The following is a 25,670-nucleotide window of genomic DNA, read 5'->3' on the forward strand; positions in this document are numbered from 1 at the left end:
TATACACCCACTTTATTGTAAAGAAACACAATGTTAGATGGCAGACTCTGCCCACAGTGCTGCGAAGTTCTTATATAACTGCCAGGTATTCTACCAGTATTTAATTTCCAGTTACAATGGTATTAAGCAATGGATATATAAATAACACTTTTTTTTTTGCTAGGTAGAATTCAAAAGGTAGATGAGAGGAATGGGGCTTCTGTAAAAACTTAGTAGAGAAAATAGATACCCTCTGGAATCTTCTCACTCTGATTTGTTAATCACAATAATGAATGCTTAAGCTTGTCCTGCTGCTTAGGCACCAGGGTTTAAAGCCTCAACCTTTGCAGCAGGGAGTTATTCTTTCACTTTGTGACTTTCATAGTTTCTTGAATAATCCTGGTACTGCTGTTTTTACAATTCTTGGGACACTTGAAACCTCTAAATTCAGAGAAATTAGCGCAGCAGGATTTTAGGTCTTTTGGCTTCAATAAATCTGAAGGTATAGATGTCTCTCCAACTTTCTAGAAAGAAGATTGCTCTCCAGAAAGTAGCAGCACTTGGGGTTTGGTGTCACCGTTGCAGAAGTTGAGGTTTTAGGAGGAATAGGAACAGACGCACATCAATTGCTTAAACCAAATTCAGGCAATGAAAAATAATTCTGTGTTAATATAACCTGCAACAGCAAAAAGCCAAAAGTTAACTAAGTATAGAATGCTGTCTTGATGCTACTCCATTTAAAAAAAAAAATACTAGTATTTTTATTTTTCCAAAGATGGGTCTGTGCAAAAGGCAGTTAATGAACTAACTTTTATTTCATAATGGAAGGAAGTTAGTGGTTGGTCTGAAAGCCTGCAGGCTTGCAGCAGTGGATAGGAGTGGGAGGCAAACAAAGAATCTTGATCGGAGAAGAAGTTGTGTGTAAAGGAGGAGCAGTGTCTGATGGCTTTAGTCTTCTCATGTTTAACTTAGTAGACCATTGATTTTTGCAGGGCATTACTTCGGTTCTTTCAGTCTGGAAGTTTGACATAAATAGTTGGCTTCTTTTAAGCATTAAACACACTGGCTGTGTCTACACTAGCCAAAAACTTTGAAAAGGCCATGCAAATGGCCATTTCAAAGTTTACTAATGAAGTGCTGACATACATATTCAGTGCTTCATTAGCATGCGGGTGGCTGCGGCACTTTGAAATTGACGCGGCTTGCCGCTGCATGGCTTGTCCAGACGGGGCTCCTTTTCGAAAGAACCCTGGCTACTTTGAAGTCCTCTCATTCCTATGAGCAGATAGGAATAAGGGGACTTCGAAGTAGCCAGGATCCTTTTGAAAAGAGCCCTGTCTGGACAAGCCGCGCGGCGGCGAGCCACGTCAATTTTGAAGTGCCATGGTGGCCCGCATGCTAATGAAGTGCTGAATATGTATGTCAGCACTTCATTAGTAAACTTCAAAATGGCCATGCAAATGGCCATTTTGAAGTTTTTGGCTAGTGTAGCCGTAGCCACTGTGTGTTGAACTGAAATAGTGCCAAAGAATATTCTTCCTATGTCTGTTTTACCTATCAACAGAATCCTACATGGAGGAGTCTTGATTTTGGACTAATGCCTGATCGCCTTGATACATCTGTGTCATGTTTTTTGGTGCGGATCTGGGGTGGCAAGAAAGACCTCTATCAGCTGTTGATCGAATGGAAAGTCAATCTAGATGGACTGAAATACTTGGGTCAGCAGGTAAAATAAAAACATGCTTCCTTAATCTGTGACTGAGTAGTTAAGTCTTCTTTTATTTTATTTATTTATTTTAAACAGAGTTGTAAGTTCAAGGCTACCAGTAGATTAATGAGAAAAGGAAAATGATAAAACTGTAGTAAGCACCGTATCTTAATTATGGAAGCTAATGAAACTCATTACAAATGCATTGCAAGGAGCTTTAAATAATTTGGATGGCACAGAATAATAAAGCTGACTTGAAGTTTCGTTGGGAGTGAAAGTTGCTTTAGCTATTTGAGCTTCTTAATTATAGTTGTGGCCCTATGTGAGAAAAAGCGTATGACATTTATTGCTGTGTATGTGGTCACAATTTATTGTCTTTAACTTCTCTAATTGGACTGTGCTAATACTACTGCTCAGTGTCTACACTACAAACTTACTTCAAAGTAAGGGGCTACTTTGAAGTAGCTTGCAGAGCATCTACACACACTCTTCCTTACTTCTAAGTTAACTTCAAGGTAAGGGAGGCTAACTTTGAAGTCACTACTCCATTCCCAGATGGAGTAGTGCGTCACCTCAAAGTAGAGTGCGTTACTTCAAAGTAAGGCCTCCGCCAAGGAGGCAGGCCATCCCCACACCCTCCCCGATGATGGAGACAGTCTGACCAGCCCAGGCAGGGCTCTATGGTCCCTGCCAGCTGCCTTCAAAGAAGCAGCTCCCCAGCAACCCCAGGCAGGAAGCTGACACTGCAACGAACAGGGGCAGTGCGAGGTCTCCCTTGGACTGCCCCTGTTCGAAGCACCAGCCAGCCTCCATGCCATCGGCCACCATGGCAGCACGCCAGGACCCCCCTGCCTCCAGGGACCCCAGACGAGGAGTCAGAGGGCTCATAGTGCCTGGGCAAGAGCTGTGACAGGAAGAGACCCTCCTGGTCTGAGGTGGAGCTGAAGGACCTTCTGGCCCTGTGGGGGATGGATGAGGTCCTTTGGCAAACCACTGCCTGCCAGTGCAATGCTGAGGCCTTCGACCAGCTGGCCAGTGGGCTCACCACCTGAAGCCACCCTGACTGCACTGGCAGCAGCATGCAGACGAAGGTCAAGGAGCTCAGGTAGGTGTACATCAAGGCCCGCAATGCTGTCAGCCGCTCGGGGGCACGACCCGTGCACTGCCCCCACTATGGGGAGCTGTACAGGTTTCTGGGGCTGAGGGAGGCAGCCACCCTGGAGTGTGTCCTCAACACTGCTGCGCCCCCCCCCGCCACTCCTCCTGTGGAGAGTGAGGAGGCAGTGGGTCCCTCAGGCACCACCAGCCCCCCGCCCGGAGATCGACCCACTGAGACAGAGGACGATGACTAGGGCTCCAGCACGTGCTCTGCTGCTGTCCACAGCCAGGCAGCCTTGAGCACATGGAGGGTGGAGGTGTTGGGAGGGGCCCTTTAAGGGGTCAGCTGTCTGTGAGCCTGGAGGAGATTGTTGGCCATGAGACCCCATGCCTGCATCATTTCCTGGCCCCTTACTTCAAAGTAGGGGCTTCTTGTGTGTAGATGTTTAGCTTCGAAGTAGGAGGAATAACACTGGGGTTATCCACTGCTTGGCTACTGGCACTTTACCTGCATGTCCGCAGGTACAGCTGCTTGCAGCTCCTGTTGGTCACAGATTGGGCTGCTTATTTCCCACTTACTATAACTCTAGGGCCATGTTCACATTACAGAGATCTTTTGAAAGAAGCCCTTCTGGAAGATTTCTTTTGATCTGCTTTTTTTGTGTGTAGATCCACTCTTATGAAAGAGAGCATCCATACCTCCTCTCTTTCGAAAGAATGGGCCAGGGATTGAAAAATCAGGTGCTATGAGGACTACCCTTTTGGGGGGAAAAAAGGGCCCACAGAGTGTCTACGCATGCTTTCTGTCTAAAGAAGCTTTCAAAAGAAGGTGCTTTTCTAGAAACAGGAGTGGAAGAGCATTTTCAATAGGAGCACCACGTTACTTTAAAATTAATTTTGAAAGAATGCTTTTTGTGTGTAGATGTGCCACTGGATATTTCAAAAGAACCCCTTTCAAAAAAACTTCCAAAGAACTTGCTAGTATAGACCCGAACTAGATGTTCTGTTTTTATAAGTAACCTTCTTCCACCCTTCTGCTAAAACGCTTTGTCTGAGTGCAAAAGTGGTCTTACATTAACAACAAAGCATGGAATTGAACTAAGTGAGTTATCTGCTGAGACTTGGCTTCTTTATAATTGAACTGTTTGAGATTTCTTTATTTTTATTTGTAATGTTATTTCTGTACTTCTGGCTCTGGGCAAGAGGAAGTCTTGTTTATCTCATACTGTAAGTGGTTCCAGGCAGTACATAGCCGTAATTACATAAAAATTACTATTTGCCTTATCGTGGAAGGTGAGAATAGTGCAAGTTGAACCTCTCTTGTCCGGCAACCTCAGGATCTGACCCGTGCCAGACAAGAGAATTTGCCAGACGACAGGAGGTCAATATTTTCTAGCACATTACCAACACTTCCACTGCTTCCTGGACTTTGAGGACATTTAGGGGTAAATTACAGTAAACCTTCGATTTTAATGTATCCCAATATAACGGACTTGGGAAATAATGGTCACTGTCTGCCAGCCCTGTGCCCCCCAGCCCTCTTCCTAAATAAATGCCAGAGACTCACCAGAGCTGCTGCTGTGGCTGGAGGAGCAGGTGTGGCCACTGCAGTGGCTGGGACCACCAGGTCTAGAGGATACAGGTGGGTGTGGGCTGTGCTGAGGCGCAGGAGTTCTTCTCACCCTGCCCCATGTGTGAGGAGCATATCTGCACTTAGCCACCACTACCTGCAGTGGCGCTGAGCAGCAGCCATGGTGTCAGAGGCCGCTGCCCACTGGCAGGCTGGGGGTGGCCATGCTCTACCTTTATGTAGGTGGTTTGGAGCTGGGGGCTGGAGGAGCTGCAGCATGCAGGGTTGCAGGACGTGATAGGAGCCAGGCCAGCGTTCAGCTCCTCTCCTGGTAAGTGGGAGAGGGAGATGGAGGTGAGAGGGAAAGAATGGGGCTTGGAGGGAGGAAGGGAAGTGGGACAGGAGCGAGTGATGGCCTGGGAAGGTCCGTACATCATACAGTATAACCATTTGGATATAACAGACTTTTGGCTTTAACAGACAACCCTTCTCCCCTATTAGCCCATTAAATTGAGGGTTTACTGTACAGGTAAATAACAGCGCACAACCCTGAGAGTCAGAACTGGTGGCTGTGAACAAACTTTGTGACCATGGGAAACTTGGCCACAGTCATGGTGAGCGGTTGGTCGGCTAACTAAAATCATTGTGGATTACAGAGTCTGCTGGATGAGAGAGCTTTGGATTAAAGAGGTATAACCTGTCTCCGCAAGCGTATCAACTCTTACCTCTTCAGGGGTAAAAAGCAAAGGGCATTCTCTATGGTAATAGTTCACTTCCCTCATTGGTAAGGTTCATGTGCCAGTAGCACAAGGAAGAATAGGAAAGGTGATTGAAAAATAGCAATTAATATTAAGATTGATTTGCAGGTAAACTATTCACCCTAACATAATTGGTGTTTTTTTGTTTCTTTTACAGATACATGCTAGAAACCCAAATGAAGTAATTTTTGGGTTGAATGATGGCTATTATGGAGCTTCTTTTGAACAGAAGGTACAAATACCTCACATTTAGGCAAATTATGTAGTAATCGTGCTTGCAGGCTGTAATTTTATATTCTGTTGTCATGTTACCAAAATTTTCAAAAGTGGATTTCCTGCTGTAAGCACCAAAATAATTGCGTGTTGTGGGTGCTCAGCAGCTCTCCAGAAAAGGGCCACTTAGACAAATGACCTCACAAAGGTGCTGAACTTTCCCAATTTTTTTTTGCCTGGTTTCTCTTCACAAAATCTGTCTCTGGGACTCCTTGTTGCAGTGTCCATCTTTGTTTTCTCCGGAAACTTTAATGCATTGGTTCCCAAACTTTTTGGCATCACTCCCCCTGCACCTCTTCTTTACCATCATCCAACCCCCCCCACCCCCCAACAAAAAAATTCTGTTAGTAATTTAAAATAAACACAACTTGATTTGATATAAAAATATTATTTAAAATTAAAAATAAGCACAAATATAGTTTTTCTTGCACCCTTGCGGGTGCCCAATGCACCCCAGCTTTCCAGCTGCCTGAGCCCCATGCCAGCTGTGTGCCCACCCACCTGAGACCTGCCTGTGTACCCACCAGCCACTTGAGCCCTGCGCTGCTGGGCCCAGCTGCCTGTCCTCCAGCCACCTGCCTGAGCCACGGGTCTGCTGTCTAAGCTGCCATCCTGAGCCCCATGCTGCTGGGGCCAGCTGCCTGCCTGCCACCCTGAGCCACCCAAGCCCTGCTGTGCTGGGGCCAGCCACCCACCCACCAAGGCCCTTGCTTCTGGGGCCAGCTGCCCACTCGCTAGCCCAAGCTGCCTGAGCTCCATGCTCCTTGGGCCAGGTGCCCACTCAGTAGCCTAAGATCCATGCTGCCGGGGTCAGCCATCCGCACTGCTGGGAACAGATGCCCAAGCCCTGTGCTGCCAGAGCCAGTTGCTCACCTACCAGCCTGAGTTGCCTGAGCTCTGCGCTGCAGGGGCCAGCCACCAGCCCAAGCCTCCGGAGCCCTGTGATGCCCAGGCCTGCCTCCCAAGCCCCACAATTTCCATGGTCCAGCCAGCCACCCAAGCCCTGCGAGCCGCCTGCCCGAGCCCTTCCCTTCTCCTAAAGCCAGGCAGCCCAGCGCCCCGCTCTTATACCATCCCCCTCACCTGAGCCAGGCACTCCCTCGCCCCCATCTTCCTCCTTCTCCCTCTCCTTAGCCACACTCACTCACCTTTGCAGGAAGCAGCTAGCTCCACCCGGATTTTTGGTGGCTGCCTGCTTATTATAGAGGCTGCTCTGGCTCACCCACCTAAAATGGCAGGAGCTGAGAACCAGATGCAAAGGCTGGCTCTTTCTTCGGGTGTGGGTGTGGGTGTGGGTGTGTGGGAGTTGGATTGCCTTGCACCTCCAGTGGAATTTCTTCACCCCCCACTCCCCAAGTTTGGGAAACCATGCTTTAATGGAACTGGCTGTTGGCTTGTAAATGACTTGTAAAGGGCACTGTTGAAGGCAACGAATTGTCTCTTGCCCCCTCTGAAAGCAGAGGGCTTCAGGATAGGGCTCTCTTGAGCCCTGTTATCTTGGATTAGTAGTAACACAACTTTGGTTATCTTAATGACTCTGTATAGCACAAATGCTATAGTAGTGAGATTTCATGCAGTTACAATCTGTCTGCGACAATGTTAAATGCTTACTTTCAAAATTGGTAGGCCCAGCGTATGATCTACATTTGAAAGAAAAAAAATCCAGAATCTGTAATATCTGTTTTTAGATATCCCAAAAATGCTTTTTTTTTTTTTTTTTTTAATACTACAGTTTTAAATCAGTTAGTGTTTGGCCAGCCAGTGGTGATAATCTGTCAGCACTGATGGTGCACTGACAGGAGAAAAAACTTTTGTAAAAAGGTTGAAAGTGTAATTTGCTTCAAGTGGCTACTAATCACAAAGTAATACTTTGAAGTACTTTGAATGGTGGTGTATTTCAAAACTAAAAGACCAGACACACTCATGCTAAAAATCAAGGCCCCCCATTTCCTGCCATTTCCAAGTATTAACATGAAGTGCTGAGTCTTTTGCCCTTGTCCTGGAATGATTTTTCCCTCTGCATGTTTCTTAATATTACTTCTCTTTTTTCCACCTACTATAATGCAATCAGAATAGTCAACATTTTTACCCTCACCCTGCTAGGGTTAGAACTATGTTAGCAGCAATCTTGTATGAATGCAATGTTTACAGTATCTTTGTCCTGACAGTGCACAGAGACCCATAACTTGCAATCAAAACACAGCATTGTATGCAGGTGGCCCTGGGAAGCCAACAGAAGTAAACTGTTTTCTTTTTAATACAGCTTTTGTGTTGGTTATGATTTCAGAAGAGTCTTCACAGGGAATATGAATAGAGCTATTTGCTTTGTATTGTAGAATCTGTCTAACTGTTCCATACTTTGGGCAGCCTTGACAGTGGCATGGAGATGACCCTGAGACTCAAACAAATGGAGCGTACAGGCTCTTAAGAGAGCTACTATACCTTGCGAACATCATGGTTTGTTTCACTGAGCAGTGTGGACACGTCTTCCTTCCTACCCCCATGGCTGTTACAAGGCACAGCAAGCATAATGCCAATATCACGCTATGCTGGATACCTAGTTGACTTAAGTTTGTAGTGCAAACATACCTGAGTTCTCTGCACTTGGCTTTCTCTGCAGGTGATATGGGGGGCACATTGGAGCTGTTCTGAATTGCTGTCTTAAATTGATGGGTCAGTAGAAGTAGTTTTGAAATAAAGTTGCCTTTACAGCCCTTGGCAAGGAACCTTATCAAAGGCTTTCTAAAAATCCAAGTATATTATAAACTAAGTAGCCTCAAGATAACTGGGAAGATAATCTCATGATCCAGTACAGTATCTGATGTAACTGGGACTTGGATTAGATTGGGTGATCAAAAATTTGGGTAATCCATACAATGGAAAATGAGGCTGCAGTGCCATCTAGTGGTTGCAGGAGAGATCACTTGCTTTTGGAACTATGCTCATTGATTAATGTGGAGCACTAGATAATAGTGGCTAGGATAAACTGGGTTGTGCAGTAACTAGTTGAAAGGTAAGTAACAGGGTAGGACTAAATGATCAGTTTCCACAGAGAGGCAAACATGTTCAGCATATTAATTAATGATCTGGAACAGGATGAACGGTGAAGTGCATGCTGGACAGTGCTACTGTGGGGGTAATTGTATTCTTATTTAATAGCCAGAAATAGTTTTGGGTACTTGTTGCTACTTTCAATAAACCATTTTGTCCTGTTTGAGATTCAAAGAGTAAGGTGTACACATCCTAGTCTTGCATTGATTTTTTTTTCCTGCAATAGAGTAGAATAGTAAAAATAAAATTTCCAGAATTAATTTAGGGAAATGGACGTTACACTGGTGATGCCACACAATATCCCGATTAAGTATTCATTTTACTGTGGCAGCTGTTCATTAGTGTCCCCTCTCAGGAAGGCTGACTTACTGTGGCTGGGACTAGACACATGATCTGTAGCTAGCCAGAAGCACACGTACCATCAGGCTTTTTTTTCTCTTCCCTTTTTGTGGACTTGCTGTTTTTGAAATTGTCCTGTGGAAATAAGAAAATTGGCCATACTAAGCTAATACTATCTAAATCCTTACCATATAGTGCCTCCTGAGTATGTGCTGTCTAGATGGTTACAAAGTATAGTCCAAAACTTGGAAGTACTGACACCGCCTGTGGAACTCGGAAAAGCACTCGAACTGCTGTTTTGTAGCCTCCGAGCCATTTCATCATTAAGATGGAAGAGTAGTCTTGTAAAATTGCCTTCCATGTTCGCACACTTAATTTCCAGCTGCCATCTTTCTTGAGAAGGAGTGAGGCTGAAGAACGTGCACTTCAAGGCCTAATCTTGGCAGAGGAACACTAGTTTATCTGGGAAGATAGGCTGGTCCCAATCTGTCACACATGCCAGGGATTATGCAGTCATTTTCTCAATACTGTCTAAAGGCTGTTTTTCAGTAACATCCAGTAGACTAATTAATTAAAGTGACCTTATGGACTTTGACAGTTGAATGTAAATGTCTTTCATGGGAGTCTTAGTAAACTGTACCTGACTTTCCAGTGAGGTATTGGTGTTTCCCTTTTCATGGACCCTGTGGTAGAATGCAACATAGCTAGGATTACACAACCAATTGGAAACAATTGAGGCTAGTTCTTAAGCTTTTTTTTTTTTTTAAATGTCAGTTTCGTCTTTTTTGTGACAATGGGCAGTAGGTAGATTGAAGGAAAACTTTGGGGGACAACAACTTAAAGCTTTTCTCTGGTCTCATTCAGTTCAGTGCCCTAAGGGATGATCTTTTTAACTCGGTACTGAGGAGATGGGGAGTGAATTCAAAACTATGCACCTCTATTGCTGCTGCTCTGAGACCACCGTGTGGCTTTCAGACCACTCATTCCTTCTCCAAGTCTGCTACTTGCTCCAGCGTCTCTTCTCAAGACATAAGAACCTGTAGAATTCTGTGGTCCCTTCTCCTTGTGGTGTTTGGAGCACAGATTTTTTTTTTTTCTTTCCTGTCCCTTACAGATGTTTTGTCTCTGCAGCCCTTACAGCTGCTTAGCAAGGGAGCCTTATAATGTGCTCTGAGTGGGTTTTTGATCTGTCACTACAATCATTTAGCCTCTGCAATCAAGTGGTTATTAAGGCTTCTCTTCTCACTTTGCCAGATCAGGTACATGTAGCTTCTGCCGCTGCTGGAGTAGGTTGTGTTCTGCTCCATTCTGACCAGTAGTAATAGAAGAGATCTGTCCCTTGGGCTTGACCAGTGTTGGAGCAGGGGAGAGAGATTGGAGCTGCAGGGCCAGGAAGCTGGTTGCAGTAGGTTCTTAAAGGGGCTCCTCTCTTGAGGCTATTAATGTCTGGATGTACTATTTGCATAACTCCTAACGAGTTTTTATTAGCCAGTCTATATTCTTTGAACCAGGCCAAAACAGATGCAGGCCATATCAGCTCTCTGGGACGAGTTAGTGGGAGTATGAAGGGAGGGGAAGTCTTGGGTTCCACTTTCTCTGTGTTCCAGCTCCTTTTCCTTTAAATTGTTTTACAGTCACTGCATATCAGCAAGGCTATTGTCCTGTATTCCTGCAGGAACATCTTTTGAGAATCCTCTCTACACTTGCTGGTTCTAAGAGCAGCTTTAAGTGGCTGTTTTTATTGCTTTGCTGATATCTCTGAAGGAAAACAGACCAAAAAGTTTGTGTATTGCATTTAGTAACTCAAAACACTTGTACTGTAGCCCAAAGGTCACCCTGTTTAGGCAATGGCGAGGTTTTCGGTTCCAAGTCATAAGCAGTGAGACAAGACTCCCCGTTTACCACTGAAGGGTCACTTCACTCTGTCTCCCTTCTACAAGGAGAGGGAATGAAACCACATCTCCAGAGACATATAAAGTGATCATTTTGTTTCTTTCCCTGCTTATGCATCAACCAATATCAGGTGGACCTTGACCGCTTCAGGAAGGCAAATCAATCAAAAAGTGTTCCAGGCTGACTCTCCAGAAAGCCAGGTGTGTCTCTGATTTAAAGGTGTGCGTGTCCAGGATCAGTACTGGATATTGCAATAGAATGGAATTGGGGAAACCCTGGGTAAAGGGAAAAACTGCTCTCCTAGGCCATGTCTACACTAGCCCCAAACTTTGAAATGGTCATGCAAATGGTCATTTCAAAGTTTACTAATGAAGCTCTGAAATACATATTCAGCGCTTCATTAGCATGCGGGAGGCCGCAGCACTTCGAAGTAGGTGGGGTCCTTTCGAAAAGGAGCCCCGTTGGGACGAACCGGGCAGCAGCGAGGCACGTCAATTTCGAAGTCCACTTAATCCCATGAGCAGATAGGAATAAGGGGACTTTGAAATAGGCGGGGTCCTTTCGAAAAGGAGCCCCAGTGGGACGAGCCGCGTAGTGGCGAGGCGCGTCAATTTTGAAGTGCCGTGGCCACCTGCATGCTAATGAAGCGCTGAATATGTATTTCAGCGCTTCATTAGTAAACTTTGAAATGGCCATTTGCATGGCCATTTTGAAGTTTGGGGCTAGTGTAGACACGGCCCTAGTGTGCATCCCTCCTTTTTTTTCTTCATAGTTTGCTATATGTAAATAGCTTTATAATTGCTTGAGATGCGGAGGCAGAGTTAGCCTTTATATGTCCTCATTCTTCCTTTGACTCTTTTGCCTTCTGACAGGAAGCACCATAGTAAGGCTACTGCCCTATAGCAGGATGGGAGAAAAGAACTGACATACACATACAAGTGAGTGGTGTTCCCCATAAGCAATGCACTCCTGCAGGCATGCAAGAGAGATTCAGATGCTGCCCAGCTGATGAGCAGAGTGCCTACACCTAGGTTTTGTTTCTGCTGGTGTTGCACATTCTCATATGGCTCAGTGCCCAAAACAAACTTATTCTGCATAGGGATGGAAGAGATTAGAGGGAACATTGCTAGTGAGTGTCTTCCCCTCCTGAAATTGCTTTCTTCCATATTTTGGGAGGAAAGGCAAATGTAGCACTGTTTGCCACTGTTTACTGCACTCTTCAAAAGAATATCTTTGCCATTTCAAACCCTGCTTTTAAACATGACGTATTTGACAAACAAGGCCCCTTTCTCTGCATGAGATGCTGATGATTCAGCTGCAGTGCCTTGCAATTTTCTTGCCTCATGTTGATATTTTAGTGAGGTTCAGGTGATCAAGTCTTGCTCATCTTTCCAGAAGATGGATGCTACATGTCAACCTCCTAACATATCAGAAAGAAAGGAAACAAAAAGCTGAAGATGTGATTTCTCCCCTTTAGAAATGGCCGATCATGTGTGGTACTGGTTTTCTAACATTAGACTGGCATATTTACTATGTTGTCACTATTAAGAACAAGTAGTTTCATAGTGTGTGTAAGGAAAACATAGTTTCAATGTAAAGGGGGAAAAACTCCCTACTGAATTGCCCATGGGAGATCTATGTATAGCGGAAGACCTCCAAGTGCTTTAGTATTTGGCTAAGTCTCACAACAGCCCTCCGAGACTGATAAAGCCTGTTTAAGTAGGATTATGTCACCTACATTAAAGTGCAGTTATGTCTGTGGTGGAAAGCGGTAGCTGCTTACTTTAAATTTATGATGTGTGATTAAAGTGAAGAAAATCACTATATCCTGCTGGAACTTTTCCAGGAACCTGGTGAAATTCTAACACGGGTAAGTTCCTATTTTTTTTTTCCATAGAATTACAGGACTTGAAGAGACCTCAACAGGTCATCTAGTCCAGTCTCTTGCACTCATACCAGAACTACAGATTATCTCTAGACCATCCATGACAGGAGTTTGTCTAATCAGCTCTAAAAAAAAAAAAAAAAAAAAAAAACAAAAAAAAACCTCTGACAATGATTGCACAACCTCCTTTGGTAATATATTCCAATTAAGACTATCCAGACAGGAAGTTTTATTCCTAATGTCCAAACAAATTGCAGGAAGGGCAATTAAAGACCATTGCTGCTTTTCCTATCCTCAGAGGATGAGAACAGTTTTTTCCCTTCCTAGTTATAACAACTTAGTACATACAGTAAATCAGCGTTACCTGGTGCTGGGATAATTGGCACATTCTGTTGACCAACATTCTGGCCAGGCCGAGCAGCCCCACTTGACTGACCAGAAGATTTGATTATCTAGCCACCTGTTCCCCAGGGATGCTGGAAAATCAAGCTTCTACTAAAAACAGTGGGAAGTCTTGTGGTACCTTATAGACTTACATATTTTTAGTCTATAAGGGGCCACGTGACTTTGTTTTTGCAGATGCAGACTAACACAGCTGTCTCTCTGATACAAGCTTCTACTGTACTTAAACTGATATTCTGTCCCCTTTCAGCCATCAAATCTTTAATGACCACATGTTGCTAGACCTCTTGTCCTACTTTTTTTGTCTCTGATTTTGTGCTAATAGAGGTAGTGCCTTCATACACTTTTGGGACAATGTATTAGTTCTAGGGTTGCCAACTTTCCAGACAAATAAAACTGAACACCCTTGCCCTGGCCCCTGTCAAATCCTTGCTCGCTCCTTCCCCTTCTCTCCATCACTTGCACTCTCTCATCCCACTCACTTTCACCAAGCAGGGAGTTAGGTGATGGGAGTGAAGGTTCTGGTTGGGGATGTGGGGTGAGGCCAGCAATAATATTCAGGTTGTGGGAGTGGGATCAAGGCTGTAGCCAGGTTGTTTGGGGTGCAATAAAGGGTTCAGAGTCCTGGCTCCCACTGGGTGGCACTTGCCTCAGGTAGTTCCAAGAAGCAGTCAGCCTACCCAGCTTCTAGGAAAAGGTTCCAGGGAGCGCTACTCGTTCCTGCAAGCACAGTGCGCTCCACTCCTCTGCTTCTATTGGCTGTGGTTCCTGGCCAATGGGAGCTATGGATCTGGTGCATAGGATGGTGGTAGAGTGTGGAGCCCCCATGGCCTGGTGGACCCGGATATGCTAGCCACTTCTAGTCTGTGGCTCCCAGGATTGGCAGGAAGCCTGCCTTAGTCTTGCTGCACACCCAGTCATACTTTCAGTGGCATGGTTAGCAGTTCTCAGCCGAACCAGAAGGTCCTTCTTTGACTGGGCGTTCTTGTTGAATACCAGACATGTGGCAACCCTAACTAGTGCTGACTGGAATGTGAGAGAGTTCCAGGGTTCTTACAACACCTCGGTGAGTGCCTAGCAAAATATGGAAACTTCCTGACCAAGAATAGTGGTGAGATCTGACAAAACTGCAGTACAAAATTCAGCAGTTTCTTCTTGCCATCCCTTGTACAGACCTTGGCTGTAGTCTTGTATTCTGTTTAAAATTTGTAGGAAGCTCCTGTGTGGATACCTTGCTTGCCTCAAGGTATATGTCAATCTGGGAAGGGTATTTATGGAGTAGATAAACAATAACTTTCTAAGTGCCACTTGCTGAGAGCCAGTGTTGCATTTCTGAAGGCAGGTTCTTGAATGAATTGTGCCATGCTGAAGTCTGTGTTCAAAGTTGATTGAAGTTGGGGAATTCTAGCAAATTGTGTTTTAGCATCCTTGAGTCTTGGTAGACAGCACTAGGTGACTCATGCTAAATGATGTACTGAAGAAAATGAAGTAAAATAAAATGAAGTATAAGGTGTACTGAAGAAAATAAAGTGTAATACTAGACCCTATTACTACTAACTGTACAGCTAAGCATTCATATATTATGAACCTGCCCTAAATCTGTCTCATGGTGATGTCACCATCTTCTTGAGAACTAAATTGCTGCTTCTTGGTGGTTTTGAAGTTTTTTATCATTATATGCAATGTTCTTTAAATGCAAGGGTAGTTACAGTAAATTCTCAAGAAACTAAAGTGGGTTCCCTTTTTTTGCCTTAAGGATCACTCAGGCACGCAGAAGAGTAGTCTTATCCAGGTGGATCAGAATTGCGTCCGTAATTCATATGATGTCTTCTCATTGCTCAGGTAAGACTTCTTAGAATACTGCTGTGTGTGTCTTTTTTTAAATTGCTTGATGTGTGGAAATGCATAACCTTTTAAAAAGAGCTGTTTTTAGACTGCTAATTGCTGCTTTTGGGAAACCGCTAAATTTGTGCAGCTTGACTGCTAGCAGCAGTACACGAGCACTGGTGTTGAAAGGGCTTTCTTTAAACCTTGGTCTTATCCAAGCCTGTTTATGGGGAAGTTTGTGAAACCACACTAGCTCTGCTTTAGTCAGAGTTCAGAATGCCACGTCTTCGTGCATTATGCATACAAACTGACTAAATGAATTAAAAACAAAACAAAAAAAACCCCTGCCATTTAAAGAAGTGGGTGTCTGGTTTGGGATTTTGGTGAAGTACTGTGGGCTTGGATGTTTCAATGGTTGGAACAAAACAAACACTGCTATCCTTAGCCACAATTCAGTGATAAATTAGGAGAATCTATCTTGAGCAAGCTAAGGCTCCTGTCGTACATTATGATCTCTGTGGACAGAGCACACTGCCTGTGGAAATGCCCTGTTGACTGCAGGGACTCAATGGCTGTATCCACGCACAATGTTTTTGCTGACAAACTGTCAGCAAAAAAGCTGTGTAGACACTTGGGGGGTGGGGTGGGGGGCGTTTGTTGATGGTATGGATCAAAAGATTGATCCACTTTTTTGTGTAGACAGGCTCTGTCAAGAGAAGTTTTTATCAGAACACCTCTTCTGACAGTAACTTCTGTAGACAGATGCATCTAGTGTAGATGTATTCAAAGTCTGCCAATGCAAATCATCATGGAGGTGACTTTGATTTACCATTCTATGCTTGAATCCCAACTGGGAGAGTGGTCAGTCAAATGGGAGCTTTGCCCAGCTGGGCTTACTCAGCTACACTCTTTTGAAATTGGTGTGTGCTACTGTGTGTAGAGGTGTGTAACCTATGATGTAAATATTGACTGTACTGTAGCCTGAATTTGAAATGGTTTATATTGAAAATCTAAAAACTTTGTCTACAGATATGTTGAATTTCAGATCCAAAGTAATCATAATATCAGTATTGCAGGGGAAACCCTTGATAAAGAGCTGTGTTTTTAAAATTCCTTCAGTAATCTTGAAAGTTGAATCTGCTTCTTTAGTTGTAAATATCTAATCTGTTTAGTAATCTTGCCAGGAGGTGTCACTGCTGTCTTTAAGAAATATCAGTAGTATGTTATCCTAATAGTGCTAAAGAGATAAGGAATGTATTGAGCTGAATCTGGTTCACATACTCTGAAGCCAAAATGTAAGCACCCTTAAAAATAAAATGAGCTGCTCCTTCATTCTGTAAAACAGTATATTAAAGTGGAAGCTACAGCTGTAAATCCTGTCTCGTTGGATGGTGGTAGAAAATTTGCAGGGCGCAGACTATACAGTCTCCAACCCACTTTGACGCTATTGCAGACTAAAGGAAACAGTACTCTCTCTCAATCTCTTACTTCCAAAATAAAATGATATACTTAAAAAGAATTGAGACAGTGTGTGGCAGTCTCTTTAATCACTCATGTTGTCCCTTCTTTTCCGTAATATTAAATGTAATTGCCATGCTCAGAGGTTTTGGGGTGTTATTGTGGTATAAATTATTCAGTAGCGAACGCCATTGGCCTAAAACCTTGATTCTAACGTGGCTGGTCTCTTAAGTGTGGGCCTGACTGTGGAAGTGGCTGAAAGCCACTAATTCAGAACTCCGTCAATAATTACATTCAGTGTGTATTTTCAGAACCATCTGGGACAGTCAGAGAAGTACAGATTGAGAACATGAAGTAAATTGCTGCATTTTATTGAAGAAAGTCTAACCCTTTCCTGTCTTTGGGATGGTGGTTATTTGCTTCTCCATACCCCATATTTCCCCTCAAATGTTCCTGCAGGATGCTGAACTTCTCTTGGCTAGCAGGTGGTGGTGCATGATATGGTTATAATTGCAATACAGCATCTTTTCTACCATCATGGACACCTTTCAGAACCACCCTGAAATGTTTTTCATGCTTGGTCTTTGCCTGCAGTTGAAATATTTTTTTCTGGAAAGTCTGCAGAACCTCTTGCAGCTGAGGAGTTGTACTTTTAAAACAAGTATCAAACAGCTCTAAAAACTTCAGATTGAGTATTTATGTAGTCCCTAACAAAACAACACATGCTTGGCTACATCTTTTGGTTTCTTAAAAACTAGTGTTGTGAACTGCAGGAAAATCAGCTGGATGTTTAAGGTGTAGCTGAAGCATGTGTGTTCGGATACTTAATTCCAGATATTCACAAGCTCAGTTACTGAAGCAGTTGGAAAGGCTTGTAAGTTCACACATACCTTCGCTCTAACAGAAGATGTTCCCAGTGCTTTCTGTAGCTTCAAAAGAGACCGTGCTTTGAGGGCAAAAGTGTAAGATCCAGTGTAAACACTGCAGAACTAGTATGCTGCTCAAGCCAAATAAGCGGTTATGTCACACTTTGAAGACTAACAAAGTAACTTATTAGGTAATGAGCTTTTGTGAGGCAGACCCACTTTCTCCAGTTCTGGAAGAGGTGGGTCTGCCCCACCAAAGCTCATGACATAATAAATTATTTTGTTAGTCTGTAAAGTGGTACATGACTACTTTGTTTTGTTTTGTGAAGATACAGACTAATGTAGCTACCTCTCTGTAACTACTATTCACTAGGCCAAACAGTTACTGGGGGGCATTGTTTTTCAAAAGGAGCAATGAGCAAAAAATGTTAGACAGAAATTAAGCACCCAAGGTGTAAAAAGCCAAAAGGCTTTTCCTCGGGACTGTTAATTTTGCTACACTGTGTGTACATATGTTGTATTGGCTAGTCTTTTAATTGTTACAGGTTTCATGAGTTTTAATCCTTATGTGCTTGGGTTTAATTGGTGTGCTACTGAAAATGAGGTAGGATGTATTATTATACCCTAAAACAATGTGCTATCAGTATCACTGAGCTAATGTTAAAATAGCAACTTCTGACATCCCTCCATGTGAATGCTAGGTTTTCTAACGTTATTGTAGGGTTAATGATTTGAGTTGCATGTAGTTACATTAAAGTAATGAGAGATTAAAGGGATTACAGAAATTTTTCATGGTTTCTGTACCTGCAGAAAAATCTTACCAGGAGATTAGATGCATTTGATGATATGGAGTAGTGTTTGTAATTGTACAGGGCGATCAGTTTATTATATTGTGCTGCTAGGATTTGTCCTAATTACCCTTGTTCGGATCTTTGTAAAATCTTTTATGGGGAAAAAAGTCATATTTTTCACTATAAATTAGTGCTGTTATAGTGAAGCTGATACTTGATTGAAGCAAACGGGCTGGTTTGTTTGTACTATCCCCTTGGCAGTAATGAACATAGAAATTACTGAGTGTACAGATATGAGCTGTACACAGGGAAGTGCTCTTCAAAGGGGCTTGGGAGTTGGGGTGCCCTTATTGTTAACCTGTAAGGTTGGCCTAATGGAGCTCTGAGGAGAGTGTTTCAGTGATTGGTGGGAACAGTGACTCATAATTCTGGGGACCCTCGGAGTCATAGCAAGGGGTTCCCCTATTGTTGGTGACTTGACAAGTATGATTATTCCATAAGCAGTTGGGAGTGCCGTTGTAGGGCTCAGTGGACCTTACTCCTTGAAGACAGAAGATTTTCAGATATGCACGGATACATTTTCTTGTTGTGTATCACTTTTTGGCTCTGGTTACTGTTGATCTGCCTCCTAGGTGTGGTGCTTAACTCAGGATAGGGGTGTATTTCCTGTTGGGTGGAATAATTTTACATTCTGGATTGTCACCTTGAGTATTTTTGCACTTTTATAGCACACTTCATCCAGGAGGTTGAGAAACTCACACTACACCTCTATGCCTTAGCAAGTTATGCAAAGTACCTTTCTTAAGGTCATGCAGGAAGTCAATGCCAGGAGTATAAACTGGGTCTTCAGACAACATCCTTTCTCTTACCAATATGATTACTTTCTACTTTTTGATCCAAGTCTAATTGAATGATCACATTGTACATTTCTAAAAGAATTAGGTGAGGGTGATGTTGATTATAAAGCAGAAAAATCTGTTGGATGTCGTAGGTGGGAAAGGAAATGAAGAAAAATAAATGGCATTTTAATGGGTCTTCTGTAAGATATATATTTTTGAATTGGCAGGAGTCTGGCAGGAGCTTCCTTGAATCTAGTCTCTGGACAAATGTAAAGAAATGTTTATACAGGATTTGTATTTTTATTTAATATCTGTTTAATAGAAGTCTTATTTTTAATAGTGGTGCTGGGTATTTGCAATTTGGGTATCCCATATCTCTCTTGTTGCCAAAAAACTTTGTTCTGTTTTCTAAATCCCCCATGTTAATACTCCGTTTAAATAAACTTAGTGTAAACTAAGGTTGTTTTGGCAAATCTGAACTTCAATATATTTGTCTTTTGAGAGAGAACTGTAGCGTGTAACTATTTGTATTTAGTCTCGGTAATCATGGCTTATAACCAAGAATTCAAAAGCGGTACATGAAAATTCAGATGCAACAGATAGAAAGAATTAAAAGAACTGAAACAATCCAAAAAGTTGAGGAATTTTCTGAATAGATTTAACCACATCTATACAGAAAAGAAACAGATATCTAATAAAGTCTAAAATCTCTGCTGAAATAAAAATCCATGACCAGTATAAGATGTTTTCAGTGTATAAAACAGAAGCTTACATCAAACAATTGTCACCACTCTAAACAGACTCAATACAGGGAAGAAAGAAAAGGATAAATTGCAAACTATGGCAAATGACAAGTTTGTAGAGAAAATGGAACTTGATGACCAGGAAGCTGTATCAACCGTGACTTCATGGCAATGAGTTTGTATGGACCATCAAATACACTTGGGCTTTATCTACACTAGAGCATGAAGTTGATTCTAAGGGGCTTAGTTCAATTTCATAATGTGGCTGCTTTTGCTGCAAACACCATCAGGTCGATTTTTAAAGGGGGTGGTAAAGTGTACTTTCTTGCTCCACCCTTCTCAGGAGGCATAAAGCCAAGTTCAAACTTAAAAGGTCAAATTAGTGCTAGTGTGGAAACAGTGTTATTTTAAATTGATTTTATTGGCCTCTGAAGGTATCCCACAATGCCCCAAATGTGTCCGTTCTGGCCATTTTCACCTGTGCTGCTCTCCAGGTGTTCAGGAAGTAGGTAACAGGAAGCCTGAGAATTTGAATTAATTTTCTTTCTGGCCAGCGTGGCTAGCAGACCTCTGAAGCAATGTAGGGAGGGATAGCTCAGTGGTTTGAGCATTGGCCTAGTAAACCTAGGATTTGTGAGTTCAGCCCTTGAAAGGGGACACTTAGGGATCTGGGGTAAGTGGATTTTTTTTTTTTTTTTTTTTTTTGTAAATCTGTCAGAGATGGTACTTAGTCCTGCTGTGAGTGCAAGGTACTGGACTTAATGAACTGTCAAGGTCCCTTCCAGTTCTATAAGATAGGTATATCTTCATATTTATCTGAACATGAGTTCTCAGGGGTGCAAAAGAATCCCAGCATGGAACCATCAGGAGATCCAGGATCTCATTTCTGTGTGCGGGAATGAATCTGTGCTGAGGGAACTGTGAACCAGCAAAAGAAATTGAGACATTTATGGGAAGATTTCCCTGGGCATGCTGGAAAAAGATTACATTAAAGGCACTCAGAAGTGCAAGGTGAAATCAAGCCTACCCCTCCCACTCCAACACCACCACCATCTGGCTAGTCCCCCTATCTCCCCTCCACTGGGCTGTGTGGACCCTGCTTCCCAACACCTGCATATCTTGACCAGTCCAAGGTTGCAGTGCTATAGAAGGCTTTTTCCCTGCATGGGACTTAGCAGAAAAGGCCAAGAAATGTTTGTTTTTTCTGCACTGTACGTCTTACAGGGCTCACCCCTGCCAGCCTACCATGCAGTTTTTACATTTTAAAACAGTCCCTGCTGGAACTGCAGATTGTGAATTCTGTGGAGTGTAGGCAATCATATGGCCTCCTCACCATGTATCCTGGTCTCCCCTCATCAGTGGCCCAGACTGCAGGTGGAGAGGAGGGCAAGAACAGCCTCGTTCCTTATTTAAAAAAAAAAAAGGAGGGGGCATCGTGAAACCCACAAACAAGAAGTCCGGTGGCACTTTGTAGACTAACAGGTATTTTGGAGCATAAGCTTTCGTGGGCAAAGACCTACTTCGTCAGATGCATCGTCGCGGGGATTCCAGAGGCAGGTTTAATTATGCAACCTCATGAAAGGGAGAGAATCCTGATCAAGAGAAGGGCCATAACTGACAAGGTCAGTTCAATCAGTATCGGAGAGAGAGCTGTGTTTGTCGGTGTCCTCAAACAACGAGAAGTCCTGTGGCACCTTAAAGACTAACAGGTATTTTGGAGCATAAGCTTTCGTGGGCAAAGACACACTTCGTTAGATGCCCCACTCATGCATCTGATGAAGTGGGTCATTGCCCATGTAAACTTACACTCCAAAATATCTGTTAGTTCAGTCAAGGAGGATGTGGCCCATTATCAGCAGCTAATGTGTGGTTGTGAACATCGAGTGGAGAAACTTCCCAGTTTCTGTTCAATCCTTGGTTGATGTTGTCAAATTTGCAAATGAATTGCAGCTGTACAGTTTCTCTTTGGAGTCTTTTTTTGAAGGTTGTTTTTTGTTGCAGAATGGCTACTTTTAAATCTGTTACTGAGTATCCAGGGAGGTTGAAGTGTTCTTCTACAGGTTTTTATATGTTACTATACCTGATATCTGATTTGTGTCCATTTATTCTTTTACATAGACACTGTCCAGTTTGGCCAACATATCTTCCAGTGGTGGCATTGCTGGCACATCGTGGCATATATTGTATTAGTAGATGTGCAGGTGAGTGAGCCCCTGATGGTGTGGTTGATGTGGTTAGGTCCTGTGATTGATGTCACTGCTGTAGATATGTGAGCAGAGTTGCCAGCAAAGTTTGTTGCAGGGATTGATTCCAGCTTTTAGAGTTACTGTCGTGTTGTCTATAGTTGCTTGAAAGAATTTGTTTCAGGTTGGCGGACTGTCTGTAGGCGAGGACTGGCCTTCCTCCCAAGGTTGTAGATCACTGATAATGCGCTGGAGAGGTTTTAGCTGGGGGCTGTAGGTGATGGCCAGTGGTGTTATGTTTTTCTTGTTGGACCTGTCTTGTAGCAGGTGGCTTCTGGGTACACATCTGGTTTTGTCAATATGTTTGTTTCTTCACTTCCTTAGGTGGGTATTGTTTGAGGAAAGCTTGGTAAAGGTCTTGTAGGTGTTTCTCTGAGGAATTGGCGCAAATGCAGTTTTACCATAGTGCTTGGCTGAAGACAACGGATCACATAGTGCACGCTGGATGGAAGCTGGAGGCATGTAGGTAAGAATAGTGGTCCGTGGGTTTCCCGTATAGAGTGGTATTTATGTGATCATCACTTATTTGCACAGTAGTGTACAGGAAGTGGCTCTTGTGTGTACTGGCCTAGGCTGAGCTTGATGGTGGGGTAGAAATGGTTGAGATCACAGTGGAACTCTTCAAAAGCCTCTTTCCCATGGGTCCAGATGATAAGGTCATTAGTGTAGCACAAGTAGAGGAGGGGCAGTAGGGGATGAAAGCTGAGGAAGTCGTTGTTCCAGGTCAGCCATAAAAATGTGGGCATACTGTGGGGGCCATGCGGGTGTCCATAGCAGTGCCACTAATTTAAAGGTATATATTGTCCTCAAATCTGAAATAGTTGTGGGTGAGGACAGAGTCACAAAGCTTTGCCACCATTTGTGCCTTGGCCACATGAGGGATATTGTTTCCTAACTGCTTGAAGTGCATATTATGTGGGATATTGGTGTAAAGAGCCTCTAAATCCACGGTGGCCAGGATGGTGTTTTCAGGAAGGTCACCAATAAATTGTAGCTTCCTAAGGAAGTTGATGGTATCTCAAAGAAAGCTGGGGGTGCTGGTGGCGTAGGATCTGAGTAGAGTCCACATATCAAGACAAACCTGTAGTGAGTGCCAATGCCTGAGATGATGGGGCCCCATGTGGCAAGCAGGAGTTTAGTTTTCAGTCCTTTTTCCTCTGTAGAGAACAGAAGTGTGCATTGTAAATTTCCTGTCTTCTTTTTAGTAAAGTTTGGCCATGTGGAGGTTTATATGGTAGATTTTTTTATATTTTTTTTTTTTTTATTTTTTGGACTCTCCAGATTTGAGAGCTCCTTTTTTGATGTTTTCCTGTTTGCTGTAAAGAATGCTGGTCAGGTGGTTCCTCAGTTTTGTAGAGTGTGTGTGACACAATCTCTCATCATAATCTGTGTAGGATGTCAATTTTCAGTGGGGTTTTTACCTTCAGTCTGTTTGATATATCCATCCATTTGCATTTGGGGAGGAAGATGCAGTCTATCTGTGCACATTGATGGATTTCCACTCAATACTGCTAAATGCAGTGCCTTGCATGGTGACAAGTGTCAGAGGGGTAGCAGAGTGAAGCTTTGTTATGCTACCAGCCACTTGTTTGTCTTACAAAGAGTGTTGTTCACATCTCTGTGGTGACAACTCACAAATTTCTGTTTCATTACTTCAAACCTGGCTCCTTCTGACCAAATTAAAATCTCTCTCTCTCTTCACTTGTATTTAATGTCAGTTTAAATGCTTTTGTAAAAACTGCCTCTTTCCATAATTCATGTTCCACATATCTCTAGGTTGACCTTGTTTTGCCTCGTTAAGCAGAGGAGGTTCTTCAGACAAAGGTATATTTAAAGTGGCCGATTATCTTCTTTTCTGAGTTGAGATATTCCAGCCCATTCTCACCTGTTGAAGTTCCATGAAAAATTGCCTCAGTTTTGTTTTTCTGGGTTTCCCTCTTTTCTTTAGCATTGGACCTATAATGATTCTATGTACAGTACTTGAGCCACTACTACTGTTGGCAGCAGAAACTGTGTTAAGATTATCATCTGAAATAATGCATTTGAGGTCTCTACTGATGCTTCCATTGGTATTTACACCAGCCACAACTGGCAGACTTGACTCATTTTCTTATGTGTGGTGAATCTCACTTTCCACATACAGTGTTTTCCACTTGGGTATCATGGGCTTCAGCTACTGAACCATTCCTGTTTGGTGTATCTTCGCCAGGGAAATGACTTCGGAGAAATGTCTGTTTTCAACGGCTAGGGGAGTGAGGGCAATGCACTCTGGAAAGATGACATCACAAACCCACACCCACTTGTGGTGCATTTTTTTACCTTAATGCACTGGCAAAAAAAAAAATAAAAACCCAAAATGTAGTAGGGGTGCAGGAACTGAGAGGTGCCCACAGTGTACTGCTGCAGCAGTCAAACTTCAGCAATTTAGTGGGGACACTAAGTCAGTTTGTTTTTGTTTGAGCGGGTATCTACACTCAACTTCAACTTTATAAAATCTAGTGTTAAAAAGTCAACTTTATTCCCAAGGGTAGACCTAGCCAAAGATAGTTTATTCTTCTAAAGTCTTGTGATCTTAGAACTGCTTAACCCAGCAGCTCTGGTCTTTGGGCTCTTTCACCATATTATAGATATTTTTACAGACTTTGCAGTCTTCATTTCACATCAATGCTTCCACTGATGTTAGTGGAACTCTGGCATTAAGCCCAGAGTTCACAATACATGCAGAAGGGATGAAATTATTTAATACTCTCCTTGTGTCCATAGCCTTGTTTGCACTTCCAGTATGAAGCCTTGTGGCTAATATCGAAATCAGTCCAAGAAAAAAAAACTAGTTCAGGCTTGAAAAAGTTCAGACAGCTATGAATTTTATTAGTCTGCAATAGTGATTTGCTGAGAAGCATAGTTTACCTGCCAGTCCAAATGGTTGCTGAGAAGAGCAGAAGTAGTTTAGATTTTTACCGGCATGCTCTTGCTAGACATCAGGAATCGGTGTCTCACACGAGTCTTACTAGTAAATGTCTTAAGTTTTTTGCTTTTGTGCACCCATTTCTTCCCCAAATTCCCTTGAGAAGGAAGAAACAGGAGCTCTTCCATTCTCTAACACAGTTTCTTAAACCCTTTTTGAGACTGCCAAACACCAAACAATATTTTTATGCAGAATACCTATGAACACTTTTGTTAGGAAAAAAAATTGTTGTCAGGCCGAAAACCCAAACAGCCAAATACAGCAAAAACAAAATTAAGTAATTTAGTCAGGTATCCTAGCAATGAAGAAGCAACACTGCATCTGATATCAATAGCAAAGATAGACCATCAGTGATTTTTTTTTTTTTTTTTTTTTTTCCAAATGCTCACATCGTGCCTGTGAGTTGTTCACAGAACACCAATGTACACAGAACATAGTTTAAGAAACGCTGCTCTAAAACATTCTGATTGCTGTGATAAGTGTCTCGGGGGAGAGAATAAGGGGTTCAGCTATTCTGGCTGTTCAAACTATTTTTGCCCTCTCCCAAAATGTAAACTGCATGCTTTTTTGGGAAAGTCACAAAATTTGGGTGAATTGCAGTGCAGCTCACAGGGCCTTGAATAACAGTAAAGCTCACTTTTTTTGTGAATGTGTTTCTACAGCTGCTTGACAAAGTTTCAGCTGAGGCGCGACAGAAAAATCTGTGGATGCTGAAGGAGAACCCTGGTTAAACTTTTTTGTTTTTTAAAGTCTTACATTCTATGAAAACTGGCTCTGATCCCTTTGCTCCCATTGAAAAGTCTCCCACAGGCAAATGGACTTTTGAAACCTTAAATTTTAGTCTTTTAAAGTGCTAATTCTAATAAAATCCAGAGCAACCTTGGAAGAATTCTGCCTTGATTGATAGCATAGCAAATGTAAGTCATCAGCTTTCTCATAGTACTTATTATAAATGAAACAGCCTGTATTGAAGCATAGCTTA

The 25,670-nt window shown here is 42.9% G+C and overlaps 1 protein-coding gene across 1 annotated transcript in view; it reads left to right on the forward strand.

Moving 5' to 3' along the window:
- The window catches only part of UVRAG (UV radiation resistance associated), a 157,109-nt gene that overhangs the window by 24,669 nt on the left and 106,770 nt on the right, over positions 1-25,670 (forward strand). The window contains exons 4-6 of the mRNA XM_074981318.1: positions 1,544-1,705; positions 5,271-5,345; positions 14,713-14,798. Of these exons, the coding sequence (XP_074837419.1) occupies positions 1,544-1,705; positions 5,271-5,345; positions 14,713-14,798 (323 nt within the window). The remainder of the gene's footprint in view (positions 1-1,543; positions 1,706-5,270; positions 5,346-14,712; positions 14,799-25,670) is intronic.

Source organism: Carettochelys insculpta, chromosome 1 (genome assembly GCF_033958435.1).
Source record: "Carettochelys insculpta isolate YL-2023 chromosome 1, ASM3395843v1, whole genome shotgun sequence".
NCBI lineage: Eukaryota > Metazoa > Chordata > Testudines > Carettochelyidae > Carettochelys > Carettochelys insculpta.